The sequence below is a fragment of the Acanthaster planci genome, linkage group LG01 (assembly GCF_054643075.1).
Source record: "Acanthaster planci isolate LZ-2023a linkage group LG01, COTS_SCS, whole genome shotgun sequence".
Classification (NCBI taxonomy): domain Eukaryota; kingdom Metazoa; phylum Echinodermata; class Asteroidea; order Valvatida; family Acanthasteridae; genus Acanthaster; species Acanthaster planci.
Window position 1 is genome coordinate 10356524 of NC_141777.1, and position 18146 is coordinate 10374669.

General features: G+C 40.5%; 1 protein-coding gene across 3 annotated transcripts in view; it reads left to right on the forward strand.

Annotated features, from left to right (window-relative positions):
* The first annotated feature begins 846 nt into the window (after positions 1-846).
* unc79 (unc-79 homolog, NALCN channel complex subunit) overlaps positions 847-18146 on the forward strand; it is a 76321-nt gene continuing 59021 nt past the window's right edge. For all 3 annotated transcript variants that reach the window (XM_087146989.1, XM_087147075.1, XM_087147024.1), the window contains exons 1-4: positions 847-958; positions 5094-5190; positions 5737-5857; positions 6596-6759. In XM_087146989.1, the coding sequence (XP_087003115.1) occupies positions 5169-5190; positions 5737-5857; positions 6596-6759 (307 nt within the window). In that variant the 5' untranslated portion in view covers positions 847-958; positions 5094-5168. The remainder of the gene's footprint in view (positions 959-5093; positions 5191-5736; positions 5858-6595; positions 6760-18146) is intronic.

Sequence of the window (18146 nt, forward strand, 5' to 3'; positions counted from 1 at the left end):
GAACCTTTTCTCATTCTGTCCCGGTTACCAGAAGCTTTACATGCATCTGGCCGAGGCGGAGATCCCACCCAGTTTCGTACAACGTTCACAGTTCATTGGATAAAAATCCTCACCCCCTCCCCAGAAGGTGGTAGTAGAACCGTTTCTGAAATGCTGGCGCTTTCAACTCCTTAAAGAAAACGCCACCCGTACCACTCCCCCAAAGCTTGTTCACCCTGAACACTCCAAACTTCACTAAACTGATAAGGGAATTCACAACAGAGGTGCGGTAAGAGAGTATGGTATACGAGCGGTCGGCCGACATATTGATTTAATCTGGGTATTAACATATAATATATGATTCTCGAACTGGCCAGGGCTAGGGAAAAGCGTGCGAAACGTTTGACCATCATGAGCTCCTCCATGGTTTGACATGGAAAAGAACATTTATATTAAGGGCATAACTTCAGATCTTCAAGGGAGATTTGAAACCATTTTTATTTTGAGAAATCACTAAATTACTTCAAAATCTGCTGTGACAAAGCGCTTTTACCACCATTTGACGTTCTAGCATTTGCCTGAGGAGGAGCGCCTGTGTGCACAGCATGCAAGAAAATGTTAACTATGTAAAGTATGCGAACTACAAAGCGGGCCAAATTTTTTTTCTTCGACAAGACAATCAATTAATATAACTTATATATATTTATTGATGTATTATCTATTATTTTGCTAATTTTTAGTTAAAATAAATTGATAAAAATACTATTTTTAAATGATAAATATTATTTAGATTTTTAATTTGTACGAAATTTATTATATGGGGACTAAAATAACTTATAAGTACATATAGTTTGAACGAGACCGATCTGTCACACGCGGTCAAATCGAGGTCAGTGAAAAAATAATGACAAGACTGAGAGAAATGGTGAACAGAGATTTTGCCGGAATGTCAGAGTGTTGGCTGTTTTCAAAGCAAAAAGTGAGTATACGTGGAAGATAGTCAGAATTTAACAGTATAGGCCTGTTCCATGAAGATGTTCTGAGCCTGAGGCCCTTCATAATCTGTTCATCAGTTCATAAGCCTTACATGCCGTAGGCCTATCGCAATTAGGCCTAGGCCTACTGCATGAGTAATTTTGTATAATTGTAGAAAGGCATTGTGGGAAGGCAAAAGGTTCAATGTTTGCTCCTTTTTCCTTCCCACAATGCCTTTCTACCATTGTGCAAAATCATCCGTGCAGTGTTTGCGATAAGAAGTTATGCCCTTGTTATGTCTGGGCTCGTTCTACATGTTCTGTGGCTTGGTCCCCAAGCAATAGCCCCACTAGTAGTGTGGCATGCACTCTCACTCCCGCTCCATCCTTAGCCACACATCCGTATACGTAATTTCGTGTTGGCGTACTGAAAATTTTCGGCGCACCCACTTATCACCGTGGCCGCAATTTCTTTTGCACACAGAGATGATCCTTAGCCTCTCTGCTTTCTTAGCGCCATTTATTGAATGATTTCACTCACGTTGTTCTGGTATTTTCCAGTTTGAGACGATGAGGGGTCAAGTGACGTAATGTTCAACGACCTTATTTTAAAGATGGCGACTGTGAGAGCGAGCCCGTGAGATTAAATGGGTGAAGGCAAAAAGACCGGAAAATACCAGAACAACGTGAGTGGAATCATTCAATAAATGGCGCTAAGAAGGAAGAGAGGCTAAGGATCATCTCTGTGTGCAAAAGAAATTGCGCCCACGATGATAAGTGGGTGCGCCGAAAATTTTCAGTACGCCGACACAAAATTACGTATACGGATGTGTGGCTAAGGATGGAGCGGGAGTGAGAGTCCGTGCCACACTAGTGGGGCTAGGGCCCCAATTCAAGGGCACTGCCCGAGTGGAAAGAAGTGATTTGGCCTCATTACTGAGGGTAATGCCACAATGGCGTCGTAATGCTGTGGGGTTTTGGATTTGAATTTTTGTGGTGAAATGGTTCACAGATGTAAGAAAGCTATTAGGCGTAGGCCTAAATCAAATTTTCCCGTCAGCAAACCTGCTTAATCAGTTACGCCTAATCTACATCTAGGCCTATAGGCCTACTTCTAAAAAGCAGGATAACCAAGTTTCAGAGCGTGAGACAAAGTATATAAAAAAAATAATTAGATTTATGGTCACCAATTTCGCGCTTCCTCCCGTTGACTGTTGCTCCGTTCATGCCGTTTGTGTTTATCAGACTGCGCATGCGTCAAACCCACCAATGACCGTGAGCGCTTGCTTCACATCTTGGCTCGACCATTTTTGGTGGTGGGGGATGACATCTTGTGTTGTTTTCGTCGCGGGACTGTCCTGGCTGCTGCTGTGACCTGAAAACACATATCGGTCGAGATGCGTGACGTGCTGCGCCGTGTAGGTATAGCTTGGACAAATACTCATACCTCGGATGACTCATACCTTGGACAACTTTTACCATGGGCAACTCGTGCCTTGGACAACTCATACCTTGGACAACTCGTACCATGAGTTAAGACTACTCGTACCTTCATGTTCACAATTCATTTGTAACTTTCTTGTTCTTCCTTTTCACCATGATGAAGATCATATTTGACAAACACTTCAAGGAAAAATCTTCATAAATCTCCTGGAAAGATCTCGAGTGCCAGCATGATTTTTTACCTAGTACCTGACGCGGGCGTTGGGGCCATCGGTTTACGTGACTGATGTCGAACAACCTGACCGTTTACCAACTTAACTTCCTTTTTTATTTGATGAACATTTTTAGTGGGGGGAGGGACTTTACTAAACTTTAAATTCTGGGTTTTTTGGGGGGGACTTCAATTTATTCTTATGGCTATGGAAAACCATTATTTTACTGGAGGTATGAGTTGCCCAAGGTGTGACCCGGCAAAGGTATGAGTTGGTACATTTATGTTGAGTTGATGGTACGAGCTGTCCAAGGTACAAGTTGACCTGTTCCCAATGCCACGATGACATGAGTCAGATGAGGCCTGGACAATGCTGGGACACTTGGCAATACCTTAGGCTTGTACTTGTAGCTAATACAGCATGGGTAATTTTGCACAGTGGTAGAAAGGCATTGTGGGAAGGAAAACAGGGCAGTTTGCTCCCTTTTCCTTCCCACAGTGCCTTTCTATCATTTTGCAAAAGTATTAGTAATAAGGCTTAGGGCCTAGGCCGAACGTTATAGCCATATGCTCTCCGTCCCGTTCCCCCACTCCCCGGTCAGTGCCATTTGAGCATAAATAATGAGCCCTGTGATTGGTCACTGTGACCCCCAGCGTGCAGCAGCCAACTGCCATTTCAACAAGTCAGTCCAGTTATGGCGAAGTAGAATTACACACACATAGGCTTAGGCCTGTGGAACAGTGTAGACATCTGGGATTCTCGCAAAATGGCAGACACCATGTCAGTGAAAATAGTGACCATGGTGACGTACGCATACACCAGCCAGTCTGAGGATCAGGTTGCACAATCTTTTCTTTGATCAGTACATATGTGGGTGCCTGCTCGTTGCAGTTGTTTTCATTGGCGTGGTGTGGTTGCTACGTGTACACGTATCCGCAATTTTCTGAAACTCCCGGATGTCCGCGCTGCCCCAGTCGGAAAGTGGCAGCAGCCAATTTCCATACCTTGCGTATCGATTGCAGCTGTAGTCAACCATTTGGTAACGGCTTGTCTTCACATGTACATACACTGTATGTAAACTGCATGACTCTCGAATGCTGATCGGGAAATATATGCACCTTTTATTTAAAATCAGCGTGGTTTTGGCCTTTTTTTGGTACAAAGTACGTAGGTGTGTAAGCTACCAAACATAGAACTCTTGAAAGGAATGGAGCAGCATTTCTATGGGTACACAACCACCACAAAATCCCTGTTCATGCTCTGTTTTTATGGGAGCGGGGCAGACATCAGACACCACAGTTTTGAGGGTTTGCATTGTAGAATATACATGTATGTTTGCAGGAGTACATCGTAGACGATGCACCACAGCATTTTGAAGGATATCTGTACAAAATAGATTTCTTTTTAAACATGTGTCCATTTAGGACTGGACACACCAAAAAATCGTGTGGCATTTCTGATTTTTAGTTATTCAATCATTTCGTCGAGAAATGCAATGATGATCTGTGACAACCGTAAAAAAAAAAAAGGAAAGAGACTCAAGTTTTTCAATGATATGTTGGCAATGTGCCTTGTGTGCATCCCGTGTACGCGCCCCTTTATTTTAGAGCATCCTATGGGCTCTGTTGGGTTGAAGGTGGAGATGATAGTGTAATCATGACAATGCTCGTGATGTTTTGAAGGTGAATTCAACGCATTTGATGTTCATTTCAACTTAGTGTTAATTCAAATTGGCCAATGAGAGAATTTTTGGGTACACCATAACCAGACCCTCCCCACACATACATGACATACATAAACAAGCCTGTGTAAACCCAGCCAATCCTGGACAAAATTGTGGGGACACTTGGCAATAGCCATATTCTCTCCAGCTCCCTCCCCCACTCTGCTAGTCAGCGTTGTCATGTCCAGCTGAAGTGCAAACCTGGTGCATAGACCCAACATTGAAAGGGTCTGGGGGGTTGGAGGCCCAACGAGATTTGTCCAGGATTATAGCATGCCTACATGTAGCTATGAGTATGAATGATGCTGAGCATGTTCAGCACGTCCGCGCAGTCTATCGGTCCCTGAGTTGATGAATGGATTTTATTCCAAGGCAAATCAACTGAGGATGGAGTACAAAAGTTTCAAAATTGCGTTGAACATATACACTGGACATGTACATGTATATTAACTTTTAACCCATCATTTATGTCACATCATTAGTGAAATTGTGAATAGGCCTGCGTGTAGGCCTAAATCCAGGAGAAAAAAACAAAAGCGGAAACCTTTGATCTAAATAAAAGAATATGGTTGAAATGGAAAGAATAATGATTATTGTAGAGAATAGAGGTACACTTTACTGGTATAAATGGAGATCAAATGTACAATGTATTATGCCCAACTTGTGATCACACCTGTCACACCTGCGCAACACCATTGTGTACAATACATGTATGTGTCATTTTTGATATTCTAGGTTAGATTTTGTTTTGTAATATTCTAGGAGTGGTTGGTTCCGTCCTGAAGTATGCAACAGTGAAGTAGACTCTTGCCTTGTTTCCATTAATGTGACTTTGAAATGTCTACCAAATCAGAACAGTGTAAGTACATGTAACACGTTTAAAAGATCCAGTGCGTATATAGTGTCCCTTGTGGTTACATTTATATGATCCAGGTATTTACTTTGTGGATTATGATTGGACAAAAATAGCACATGATAAAAAAGGAAAGAGTTCTATGTATGGACAACTCTTCATGCCCCAGTAAACAAACCTGAAGACTTGTTTGATTAAATCTAAGTGTTTTCTAAGTAAATGCTGTGACATTTTCTCTGCTAAATTTCACTTTTTAGGACGTTATCACTTTCTGACCGCTGTTACAACATTTGAAGGGAAAATTAGCGTTTTTCATATATGGAACTCTTACCCCCCCAAAAAAGCCAGTTTCTGAAAAAGTCAAGGGGTCACTCAGCTTAGTGACAAAAAATCTACTGAATCAATACGTACATCATTTATGCACCATCTTCTGTAAAGACTCAATTCATTATCTACCTGTATACGTGTACAATGCACATCTTCCTTTTCACCAATTTACGCAGGTTTCATGTAAGATTTTGTTTGTCATTTGCAATTTTCTCTCATTGACAGTTTCGGCTAAAATCCGTAACTTGACGGATTACCAGAACCGGATCTTGCACAACATAGCCCCCTTGCCGACAGGGACTGACATTGCCAATACATTGCGGTATTTCATACACACACTCAGAAGGTACATGTATGTTCAAATTCAAATATGGAAATTCACCCACTGTGTTAACCACTTGGTGTTGGGGTTTCCGATACTGGACTCCTTGGTTTTGTATAAATAGCCGGGCTGCCCGAAATCAGACAAAGAGGCTGGGCCTTGTAACAAAAGACTGTACTTGGAACAAAAAACCTGCTGCTGGGAATTACCATCATTTTTCAGCTGGCATTAGCGGAGGTAATCTGTCATTGTTTTGAAACAGTATACCACAGTTATCACTGTGGACAAAAGTGCTCCAGCACTCCAGCGATGAGCGATACAGTACCGCTGCACACTCATCCGGCCGCATTTGAAAAGATGCCACTGGGCCAATTTCGGGAACAAAGCAAATTACGCAACACTGCGCAATCTAGGCTGTCTTTACTGGGCCGCAGGCCTGGCTGCAATACTAGAGCATCAGTGAAGGTTGCCTGTCAGATTAGAGTAGCCATCAAACAGTCATTTGTGTGGGTGTAAACCTTCAGTAAATGAAGTTATAAATTCTTGATGATGATGCACGATTACTTAGAAGAGCTCTTGTAGTGTGCTTGAATGTGTACTGTAATGAGATGGTAAAATCTTAAATGTTGAAAGCTTTGCAACAAGAGGAACGGTTCTTTCAATCAAGGCATGTTTGGTATTGTGTATATCTTTCACTTAGATGTCGGAATGTCTCTATAATTGACATTTTCTGGCATTTGAATGTTTGTTTTGTTTTGGTAGCATCTTGAAAGAGGCTCCTGCTGACCTAGGTGATGTGAAGCATTCTGCCCGGCGGAGGCTGAACCCCCGACTGCCCCACTACCCTAGCCTGGACTACCTTTGCCTCTATGAGACCCTAGACAGCCTTATTGAGATTGTGCCCAGTGTGCAGTATGGCCAATCAGGTAGGGAAACATTAGTTTTTACAATATTTTGTCTCTTGTTTTTAAAATGTTTTGTCTCATTGATCGATGGCAAACACTTTGGCAGTAATCCTGAGCAAGTGATAGGAAAAGAATTGTAAATAATCATGACACTGAAAATGCTCATAGCAGTGAAGTGTTCATGAAGTAAATCTTTGGATACATTTAACATTTGCTGGCAGGAATCCTGCAAGGTACTGTACATAACTCCATATAATCTTAACTTTGTGTCTTATCACGGTCTTATGTTGAGGTTTAGCTGCAAGAACATCGCGGAGGTATCAATTGTCATTAAATCATATTGACATCCATTACTAACTTAATCAGCACATTTTTCTCCAGATGTACCCATTGCACCTGAATGATTAAACATTGGCAGGCTGCACAGGGTGCCATGATTCAAAGGAGGGGATTTGTTTCTTTAATCACTTGTGTCTGTTAACTGTATTTTGGTTCAAGCACGTTCATCTATTTGTATATTTTACTTGAGATTTTAGAGTTGCTGTACACTTGTGCTAATTGTGAGAGCTAATTGACTAACTTCCAGGATGATTGGAAGTCTCAAGAAATACAAAGTTTTAACCTTTACTTCTGATTACTTTCTGGTCATTTGCAGCGAATTTTGCTTATTAGTTGAAATGTATGCAACTTTTGTAAATTTTGATCCTGAATATCCGTTGTGACATGACAATTTTATATTCATTTTCATTTTGCATAAGGTACACACATGTATATAAACTGGCCTTTATTTACCAAATGATGGGTGTGTCAAATTGTTTTCCATCTTTGTCAAATTCATGCAATATGCAGTATGTTGTCTTCCATTGAGGGTATGTATGAAGGATATGCATGTATGTATATATCTTAACAAGTTTGATATAGATATTTGGGATTGTTTTAAAACATGATGTTTTAGATGTACATAGATGTACATGTACATTTATATTAATATATTGATCGTTTTATTTACATGAAGTCCTTTCAGCCTCTGACAGTTAATCAGACACAAACATTCGTAATTACTTGATGCCTGTTCAATTGTACCATTGCTGTGAGATTTTGCATCACAGGGGAACTGCCAGGACTGGTCTACATGTATTTCCCCCGATTACCTAACCTTGATCCTACCAAGCACTAGGATGGTATCAAGTTCCAGGTGGTTCCTATATGCACCTGTAGCATGGGAGATGGGGGAAGTGGAATCTACCTGACTTCAGCATCTGCGGTCCACGTAGTTTGTTGGATTCTATTTGTAGAAATTTTTATTTGCCTTTTAACCCCTTAACGGTGGGAATTTCTTGCCAAAAGCCAAGTCCAAGAATTCCAGCCTTGCTTGGCCACGAAGGCCACCTGCCAAACTGCAAATTCTAGGTTTGTGGCCCGACGTGCTCTGGCATGCGGCTCTACTCACCCTTCCACATTCCCGTTGCCTCTTTTCAAAGTGGGGACTATTGTGAAGCTGGTGATTATGATGCAAATTCGGTCTTTTCATTTCTGGGCTACGCACAAAGACCAATTACCATATATACAAGAGCCAGGGTCTGCCTTCTTTCACCGTGTTCGCTCGAGCGTGGGCCGAGAATAATAGCTGAAAAGCGGGCTGAGGATCTCAATTTCTACGGCGTGTCTAGCCACCTCTCGGCACGAAGGGGTTAAGTTGAATCATGTCCTTGGTTTACTTACACATACATGTACATGTACCATTAGCTATTCATGGTACAACATGTAACTCATCTCAAGTTGCTTTCAGAGGGTTGCTTCCGTGCTTTATTTTGTTGAGTTTGTGGCCATACATGTACATGTAGTTATAATTGGAGTCTTGTACCAACATGTGATATGATCTGCGAAAACCTGTCACAAAGGAAAGTGTTAGCTTTTCAGCAAATGGCCCTCAAATACTGATGTTTCTGTTTCCACCTTGGTTTGAAGTGCACCCTCACCGGCTTGTGCGTGTCCGGAATACATGCAAAGACTGAACATTCCAACATAGATTGGCTGCATGTAGTCTGGCCAACCCACGCCAAACATGCATGAACCTACACTAGCGTGCGTTGAGTGCTTACCAAAGAACCATCGGTTCTACATAAAAACATGCCCTCACTTGTTTCTGCTCAGAGCATATTATACACGTACATTTCTACACAGTCCTCAATAAGCATCTGCATGGATTTCAAAAGATAGATATGCTGTGTTTTTTTGCTCTTTTGTTATTCACTGGCGCATTGAAATAAAGAATTATTTAATCATAACTATTCCCACATTGAGTGCTCAGTTGCTTACTTGCCTGTAAAGTGTCATGTACGCTACATGTATATGTACATGTAGCTTAGAACTGCTGCATACAAGAGCCAACTGTTCTTTGCTTCAGTAGAGACCACCCAGAAAAAATTTTGATCAGTGACAAGTTGACAACGCACTCACTCCCACACTTTAGTTGTGGGGACATACTGTACACTCGATATTTCACCTACATGTATTTTGTGGGGATGGAAAACGTTGTGGGGACTCAGAAATGTCCCCAAAACTCAGTTCAAATTTCCCTAACAAAAGAACTTGTCCCCTGAACTTGGTGAATGCCTACCCACACATGTGCACTCATTTACTCCTCTTCTGGACTGCAAGCATGGACTGGTTGCCCGTTCTGTAAGATGGTCTCACCCTGTTCTGGCTGATGGAATGAAGTGGCAGCAAGGCTTGGCGGTATGTTTTCAACACATAATTGCAGATTCAGGGTGAAGCCAGTACCTGATGACACCTGTAACAGTACAGCATACATGTGTTGCCAGTAGGACTGAGAGATCAAGGTGGTCGAGTTTAGCTGGTTGTACGATGATGGTATTTCAAGGAACTGTAGTCTGTTAGTTTCACTATAATTGTTCATTGATGCCAGTACGTGTATTGAAAACGTGTTTGTATATTGACCATTTTTAGAACCTGCACTGAACTGGAGGTGAAGTCCATTTATCCATCTGGATCAGAGTTGACTCGGTTTCTTTGAAGAACTGAGACTGTAGCAAAATGATAGACCTGTTGTATCATTACAGCACATTTTATTTATTTAATTGAAGTAAATTGTGGAATTGTTAAAGAAGTCTTATGTACAATTTCTTCTTTTCTTGAGTCTTGAATTTTTGATAAGATATTCACCCACCGGACTGATTCCTGTTGCAGTGATCAGCAACTCATCCATTATCACAGAGCCATTTACCGGTACCTCAGTTCTAGGCAGTTGGACTGGCAGAGTACCGATACATGTACATATTAAAGCTGCATGGTTTCCAATAGTCCTTAGTGTCACCCGTTCTACTGGTACTCAATTGTGTGCTCCGTATGAAAGTCTGATACATGTGGGCATACAAATATTATGCAACTCGGTGTATCGGCCAATCATAGCCATTACAAAGTCATTTGCCCCCCCTCCCAGATGGTGATGGAGGATGTCAGTTGGACACCAGTTATCAGCTGATTCAAGGAATTAACCACTTCCTGCCAGGGACTCCGGAATCGGAGACGTATGGTTTATGTGTATGGCCAGGGTTTCCGAACTCAGACAAAGGAAACAGGGCCCTGTAACAAAAGACCGTACTCCGAACAAAAGACCAGGCTGCTGGGATTTATCGACATTTTTCACTTTCAAAAGTGGTGATAATCCAGCCTTGTTTTGAAACCTTATACGGAGGTTTGGGGCATTGAGAGCAAGCAGATTACCACCGGGGACAAAAGTGCTCCACCACCGCAGCGATGAGCCACACAGCATCCCTGCACCCTAATCTGGCCCCTATTGAAAAGAGGTCAGCAGTGCTTTGAGCCACGTTCGTGAACAAAAGAAAGTTACATAACGCCGTACAATCTGGGCTCTTTTTACAAGGCTGCAAGCCTGGCTGAAACACTTGGGTGTCAATGAAGGTCACTTGTCAACTAAGAGTAGTGCCTAAAGATTACTTCGTGCGGCTATGAACGACTGTTAAATGAAATGATTAATTTTTGAAGAATTTTGAAAACGGAAAAAATGATAGTCATGCCAGCCCAGCATCATCAACATTGAAAAATGCCCCGGCATGAAGTAGTTAAAGAAACCTGTGCTCTGCTAATATGCCACGCATGAGAATTGATCAACTTCAGCCTTATAGTTCAAGTCTGATGATCAAGTGGATTCAGCCAGACACAACAAGAATTGAGCTCACTTTTTCTAGCAAATAATATTGAAACTTGTGTGAGAACAACAGTGGAGGAAAACAGAAAAACATTTTCACCAGGCACTGACTCCAACCTTACTGCTTGCATGAGCTATGCTTTGTAGCCAAAGGAACAATGGCAGATGTCTGTTTATTGTCAAAATTGGGAGGGAGGTGAGTGCGAGTTCTTCTTGAATAATCAATCATGGAATCTGCCTGCATGTAATAAATGTTTATCTGCAAAGTTTTAGCAGATTATATTAAACACCGGCTCACAGAGAGAATGGAACATTGGAAGGATTGTTTTCAAGTTAATGGAAACCCCAGTTCTGGAATAGTTGTTGATTTTCTCAGTGGTGACAAGCTGACTGAATTTCATTGAGCCACTGTTTATTATTGTAATTAAACGTTTTGTTTAAAGTTAAGTTTAGTTTAAATTTATTTCTCATTAATGCAAACTCTTTTCTTTGATCCTTATTACTTGTGGTGGTTTTGGCCACAAAATATTTTCCAGATGTTGCTCATTATTCATTGATCGTTTGAATAAAATGTTGAACTTTAGGAAAACGTTGTCCTTGTTCCTTCAGATCCTCATTAGTTGTGGTGGCATCACCATAAATAATGTGTTTTGTAAATTGAATATTACGTAACAGGATGTCCTAACTACACAGGAAGCAAAATCACCCGTGAGTGGCAACTCGCACCTACAGTTGCTTGTGATGGTTTCTTCCGTAATTGAGTAATCTTGTATGGAATTGATGCTGAAACATTTTTGACAAGAGTGCTTGATCCAGTTTCAAACTGCCCACAGTGCTCCAAGCAGTATTGGAAGACAAGAGATTTTCATGGGTAGAGTATTACAATAGAGGGCCTGCATGGAGCACCCTCCCAGAACACACGTTTGTTAGTTAGATTTAATGACAGTGAATGCACAAAAGTTTACTCAGGCCTATCCCAGAGTAAGAAAGAAATGCCCTCTAACATGATGTCATACGCAGGGTGTCTGTCAATGAACAAAAATCACTTTCATCTGTTCAAAATTCCTTCAATTGTGTCCACTTACAGTTCCTTGCTCTGCACACTACTTTTTTTTGTTAGCCAGGCACCTTTGTTACGTTGCCTTAATCCATGCTAGGGACCTGGACTTTGTAAGGGTTGCCCAGCAGATTAGGATGGAGTGACTCTTGTCTAGTAGAGATTATTTGCATTTGAATTACTTGCCTTTTGGTGTAAGGGAAGGACACTCCCTTGGATTCCTTCTAGTGGAAAAGAGCATATACATGTACTTAAATGTTGAAGACTCATAGTTGGGTGCTGGTAAGGGCATCATGTCTGTTGATTGATTTAGTTGATTTACAGTAGTTACTTATTGTATTGATTGCCAAGGTGGCTCAAAATGCAACATGTTTTCTGTTGCTGAAGTACTGGTGGCTGTTGTAAGTTAGTTTGTTTACATGCATTGATGTACCTCTTACCCCATGTCAACAGTGCCTTTGTATTCCCTTAACTGGTACTGTTTTTGATAGTATAGTACATGTATGTAAGTGCTGGGTCTCATGGATGGCCACTAAAAATTAATTGAGGATTACATCTTTCTTTTATTTGATTGAACCACTAGTTCAATTGTGCGATATGGCCAAGAAATTTGTAGGACTAATGTTGATTGGAAGTATTCACTGTTTTTTTCCCATTGAATCCATACTGCAAAATGTGTGAATTGAGTATTTTTTCTTGCAATAAATGCTAAAAGCCAGTTTGACTTCGACAGTTGATGTTATTTTGTTTATGCTCCCTCTGCTGGTAGATTCCTAATTAACCAAGGGTTTTGTTACAGCAGGGTCCTATGGTTCCAGATGCTTCTTACTAACAAGCATTTACAATAAAGAAATATTGAAGTTGAAGAAGAACCTCGTGCTGTTTGTTGAAAGCAGTATTTGCACAAATTATGATGCACTTGCACAATATACATGTGCCTTTGTTGCCTACACCTCCATTGCTATTTGCCCCCTCGGGTGTACAAAACTCATTGACCCTGTCTCAGCAGGCAACAATTGATTTTCTATACCAAGGTAATACTAGATTTTTAAATGCGTGTCAAAATGTATTTTATTTCACTAAAGTTGTCCACCAGCAAAGTGTTCACATGTAGTTAAACAACTTAAATAAAATTGAATAATTGATGGTAATATCATCTTTTGCCTCCGTACTACCCAAAAATTTTTTATTCTGTCATGGGTAACATCTGAAACTGCGAGGTCTCCCCTGTGCCTGTCATGCCTGTGATGATGCAGAATTCTGAGCCACCGTTTTCTTTGTGTTGATGCTGTCCCATGCAAAAATCAACTTTTTAAATTTTTTCATAATTAGTTATTGCTTATGATTTGAAATGAATTTCATCTTTGTAAGAAGATATCTGTATGTAGCATATTTTTTCTTGAGTCCTCTTTGCTGGTGTCGGTTTTATAAATTTTTCTTTTCAGATTCTGCTTGTTGCCAGTTTAATGGATGGATGCTGATAATAAATGACAAACTTTTAATTTTGTTCATTATTCCGGTAACTTCTGAGTATATCAATAGATCTACAAAATACAGACATGTTGAACTTGAAGAAAGGCCGCATGCAGTCTGTACTTTGGGTGTTTGATAGTGTAACATTTTCCATAAATTGTGATGCACATGTACAATGTGACATTTTTGCATAAAAAGGCATCTGCTTAGGATGAAAAACGTCTGTTGCACTGATTTGCTACTCATGCATCATATCCATCACAGAGTCATTTAATTCTACTGGAATGCAGTTGTCTTTCATTGTGTCTTCTATTTGGACCAGTGAGGCCGTGTCAGAAACGGGCTTCCAGAGCTACGGCTAAGTCTACTGTCTATGCGTCTCCACGCATTTTCAATGGAGTGAAGACCTAGACCTAGCTCTAGACAAGAGATTCGGATGGAGCCTAAGTTGGCAGGATGATTGGTTGCAGATTATTAACAGCAGCTGACAGAGATCCGATAATGATCATGGGCTGATGAGTCTCTATGGTTATTGACAGAAGGTCAAGTTCTGGAATTATTGATATAGTTTTTTGATGGTGACAGAAGCTGACTGAACTTTATCGAGGAACTGTCTTTGGATTATGATAAAACAAAGTGTTTGAAATTATTCTTAAATTTAGTGATGTGGTTGGAGATCATATGCAGCAGAAGCTGACGGAGAGCCAGTGGAGAACATGCGGAGGAGTGTTTCAAAATTAATTGTTATTGCTGGGAAATTGAAATAAAAATGAATTTTACAGTAAGATATGTTTGTCATTGTTTTCTTGTCATCTTTTCTTAATTTTTTGGTCCAATTTTTTCCAGATGCTACTTGTAACCAGTTTCATGGATGGAGTATGATAATAAATGACAGACTTTGTGATTTCGTTCTTCCCGTAGCTTATTAACATCTATAAAAATACAGAAATGTTGAATTTGAAGAAATGCCTCATACATGTTCTTTCAGTACTTTGAGTGTTTGATAGCAGTTGACAGGTTCCACAAATTATGATGCACATCTACAGTGTGACATCTTCGCGTAAGCAAGGCAACTGTTCTGGTTGAAATGAAAGGATATAACCTGTCAGACTCACTGCTGTTGTAGTGAGCAGCAACTCATCCATCACTTCAATCACAGATAAGAGACTGTGACCAGTAATTTTGAACTATCTGCAGACTATTCCAAGTCATGCCATTGCTGGGACAAACTGCCAAGTTTCTGGATATATCTTTGCTAGATGTTGATCCCACGTGACTGTTTCTCATCTCTCTATTTTGCCGAAGATATTCATTTTACTCTGTGAAGTGGTACATTGTAACTCACGTCCATGGTTCTTGGACCTGATGAGTGACTCATTCTATCATAGCTGGTGAAGTAAATCAGCTGTGAGTTGGTTCCTGAGTGTTCTTACCAAGAGCTGATGATCTGGATGTGACATTGGGAAATGGTTGCAGGCTTTTCTTAGCAGAAGCTGTGAGTTGATGATCGATGGACATTTCTGGAACTGATGCTCGACCATTTCAACCACGATGCCTGTTGAAGTTCCAGACTGCTGGCAGAGTTTTCTCAGCAACATTGGAAGACAACGTAGTTGCATGAGTAGAGTACGACAAAGAATGACAGCAGTACATCTGTCACAGAGCATTGAAGTTGAGTCCTGTGCGTGTGCTTATTTCGTTGGATCTCCTGCTTGAACTCGCCGATGAGTGAGTTATATGTACAACATGGTTGTTGACGTGGTTTTGTCTGTAAGATTCTTTTTCAGATGCTGCTTGTTCAGTTTCATAGATTGAGTATACATGTAATAATAAGGGAATAAATATGTGCTAGGCCAGTCCGGCTCAGGAGAATGGACGTGACTCGGCTCGGGCATAATCAGCATTCATTCTCGTGAGCAAGGTTAGTTTAATGCTGGCCAAGCACATAGTTAGTCCCATTTATGAATACCTGGGATTCAGAGGTGTTTGGCCCAACGACTGTGCTGGTTTTGTTGGGGGCACTGGCTCGGCGGCCTTGTTCCTATTGCATGGCTCCTTATTTCAGGTACCATATAATTAAACACGGCCAACTATGACTTGCCCCTTTCTATGATGCCCATTAACAGTACCATTTTGTAGGCTTGGTGCTAGTTTTTGCTCCATTCTGTAATTTTGCTTGGCTAGGTATTTGTAATATTTCGCTTTGCTTGTCAATGATTTGGCTTATCTGTAATAGTTGGTGTTTGCATGAGAAGTTAAAGTTGCTAACAAACAAACTTTTAATTCTGCTTTAATTCATTCATTGTCCTGCTGATTTCAGTTATCAGTTCAATTTTGCTTTAAATGTATTTCATTAGCTTTGTCTCAGCCTGATGTCATTTAAGCATTCTTGTTCTTGTCCTCTTTTAAAACTTTACCTTCTGCTGTACGCTGGCCATACGCAACAGTCCTGTAAGGGTTAAGGATATATTATGGGTATGTTTGTGAATTTTGTTGGAGATCAATTTTGAAACGAGATCCCAAGTAATTTTGGGATGTGAAGTGTTTTCCTGGATTAGCTGATGAGAGATCCAAATTGTAAATACAGTTTGTGTTCATCATTGGGGAGTGGATATGACATTGTAAAGATAGGTAAATTGTATTTTCTCACAGATACCGTTCTGCTTATATTTCCATATAAAGTTTAGTATATTTGAAGAAACCTTGAGTCGTTAGTCTGAGTTCTTTATTCTTCTCTGTATTTTTTTCTCCATAAATTGTGTTGTTCAGTTTTCCTTGAATCTAAATGTATGGAGGGTATTTTTGCAGATTGTAGACTATGGCACTAGTGCAAGAAGGAGGTCGCACAGAAATTGAAGAAGGGATTGTTGACAGAGAGGTCTTAGCAGAAGCTGAGAGCAATCCACGAGAGAACTGTGGGCAGAGTCAGTGTATTTTCAGTGGCCTAGATGGAGACCTGATTAGAGTGAATTCCAGAGTACTCCTTTGTGAACGAGTACCACCTCAATGGCAAAGGAGGAGGAGATCTGACTGTAATGCGTGCCTGGCATCCATAAAGATGGTACACTCTGATAAATGTTGCTTGCTGTGCTCTATGTGCCCTCAAAGGGTTGTCGTTGCTGTGCCACTGATTGTTTTCACACACAGCCCTTAGCTTGAGGAATATTGCTATTGCTGTATTATGGTACTTCCTTTTGTTTGCTGGCATATAAATTGAAATAAAAGGAGATTATTTCTTTGGCTGACTTTTTTTGGTATTTTTTGGTTAGTTTTGTCCATTTACACTATCTGGCTCTTCGTCTTAAGCAGCTTTCCTCTGTCAAGTGTTCTTTTGTCTTGTTCAGCTCTGTAATGTCTCATTTGTTTTTATTTTGTCCAATTTTCCTGTTGTAGTTTTTCATTGCTTTTTATGTTTACTTTACCAATAATAGGATGATTTTACTTGAATATTATTTCCCTTGATTTTGATTAGTTAAAACTGTATTCTTTTTATCCATGCTTCATGAATGAATAATTTGTTATTGTTGGCTAGGGTCTTGATGTACACATCACCTTGATGACAGTTGTTAATCTTTTATATTATTACTGACAAGCACTGCTGAATCTTTTATAATGCTTTATTGGAAATGTCTGAAGATCTGATATAAACAAGGAATAAAATATATTATTTAGTTTTGGGTTCTCAGTTGTTAGTTCTCAGTCTGTGCCAATATCGGTTGTGATATACATGTACATACATGCAGTATTGACAGATTTCATTACATACATGTACATATATTTTTCCAGGATACAGAGAAGATGTACCATGGAACTCAAAGGCCAGTCATTTATCTCAGTGCATTTCATTTCAGCCTCTGTTTTACCCTGATTCATATTTCAGACTGCTACTGCACTCAAAATAGGGCCTCATGTGGTTGTGACTGAATCATAAAAATGAGTAAAGTAATTGGCATTTCGCAGAATGTATGTATTTCTTTCAGGTGCAGATTTGAAGCTGGTAGGAGGTGCTGACTGAGACCCCCAGTTGGAATGATGATAGAGCAGTTTCTAGATGGCACCTGTCAGCAGTTTAGTTAATGAAAATGAGGAGTTTTGCTTAGTGTGGCCTGCATCAGGGGCTCGTAAACCTGCATTAAATGTGACGTGTTTTGGATCCCGCCAAGGGGACATTGTTGCTACAGGACATGTGAAGACACTTCATTTATGAAACTGTTGCCTGTTTTGTACATTGTACAAATGAAGATGTGTATTCACACAGTGTGGAATTAATTTGTTTAGAATACATACATGTACAGATGTGTCTGGGAACTTGATACAGAATACCTTTACTTTAGCAGCAGCTCAAGTCACAGACTGGATGTGGTCTCGCACCATGACTGAGTACAACCTGGCCACTAACAGCTTCTCACCCTGTCGAGTCTGATGGAGTACATGTTTGTTACCCAGACTGATGTCATGAGTATTCAGAGGCAGCAGCTCAAGTCACAGACTCGATGTAGTCTCGCACCATGACTGAGTACAACCTGGCCATTGATGACAGCTTCTCATCCTGTCGAGTTTGATGGAGTACATGTTTGTTACCCAGACTGATGTCATGAATATTCAGAGGCAGCAGCTCAAGTCACAGACCTGATGTGGTCTTGCACCATGACCGAGTACAACCTGGCCATTGATGACAGCTTCTCA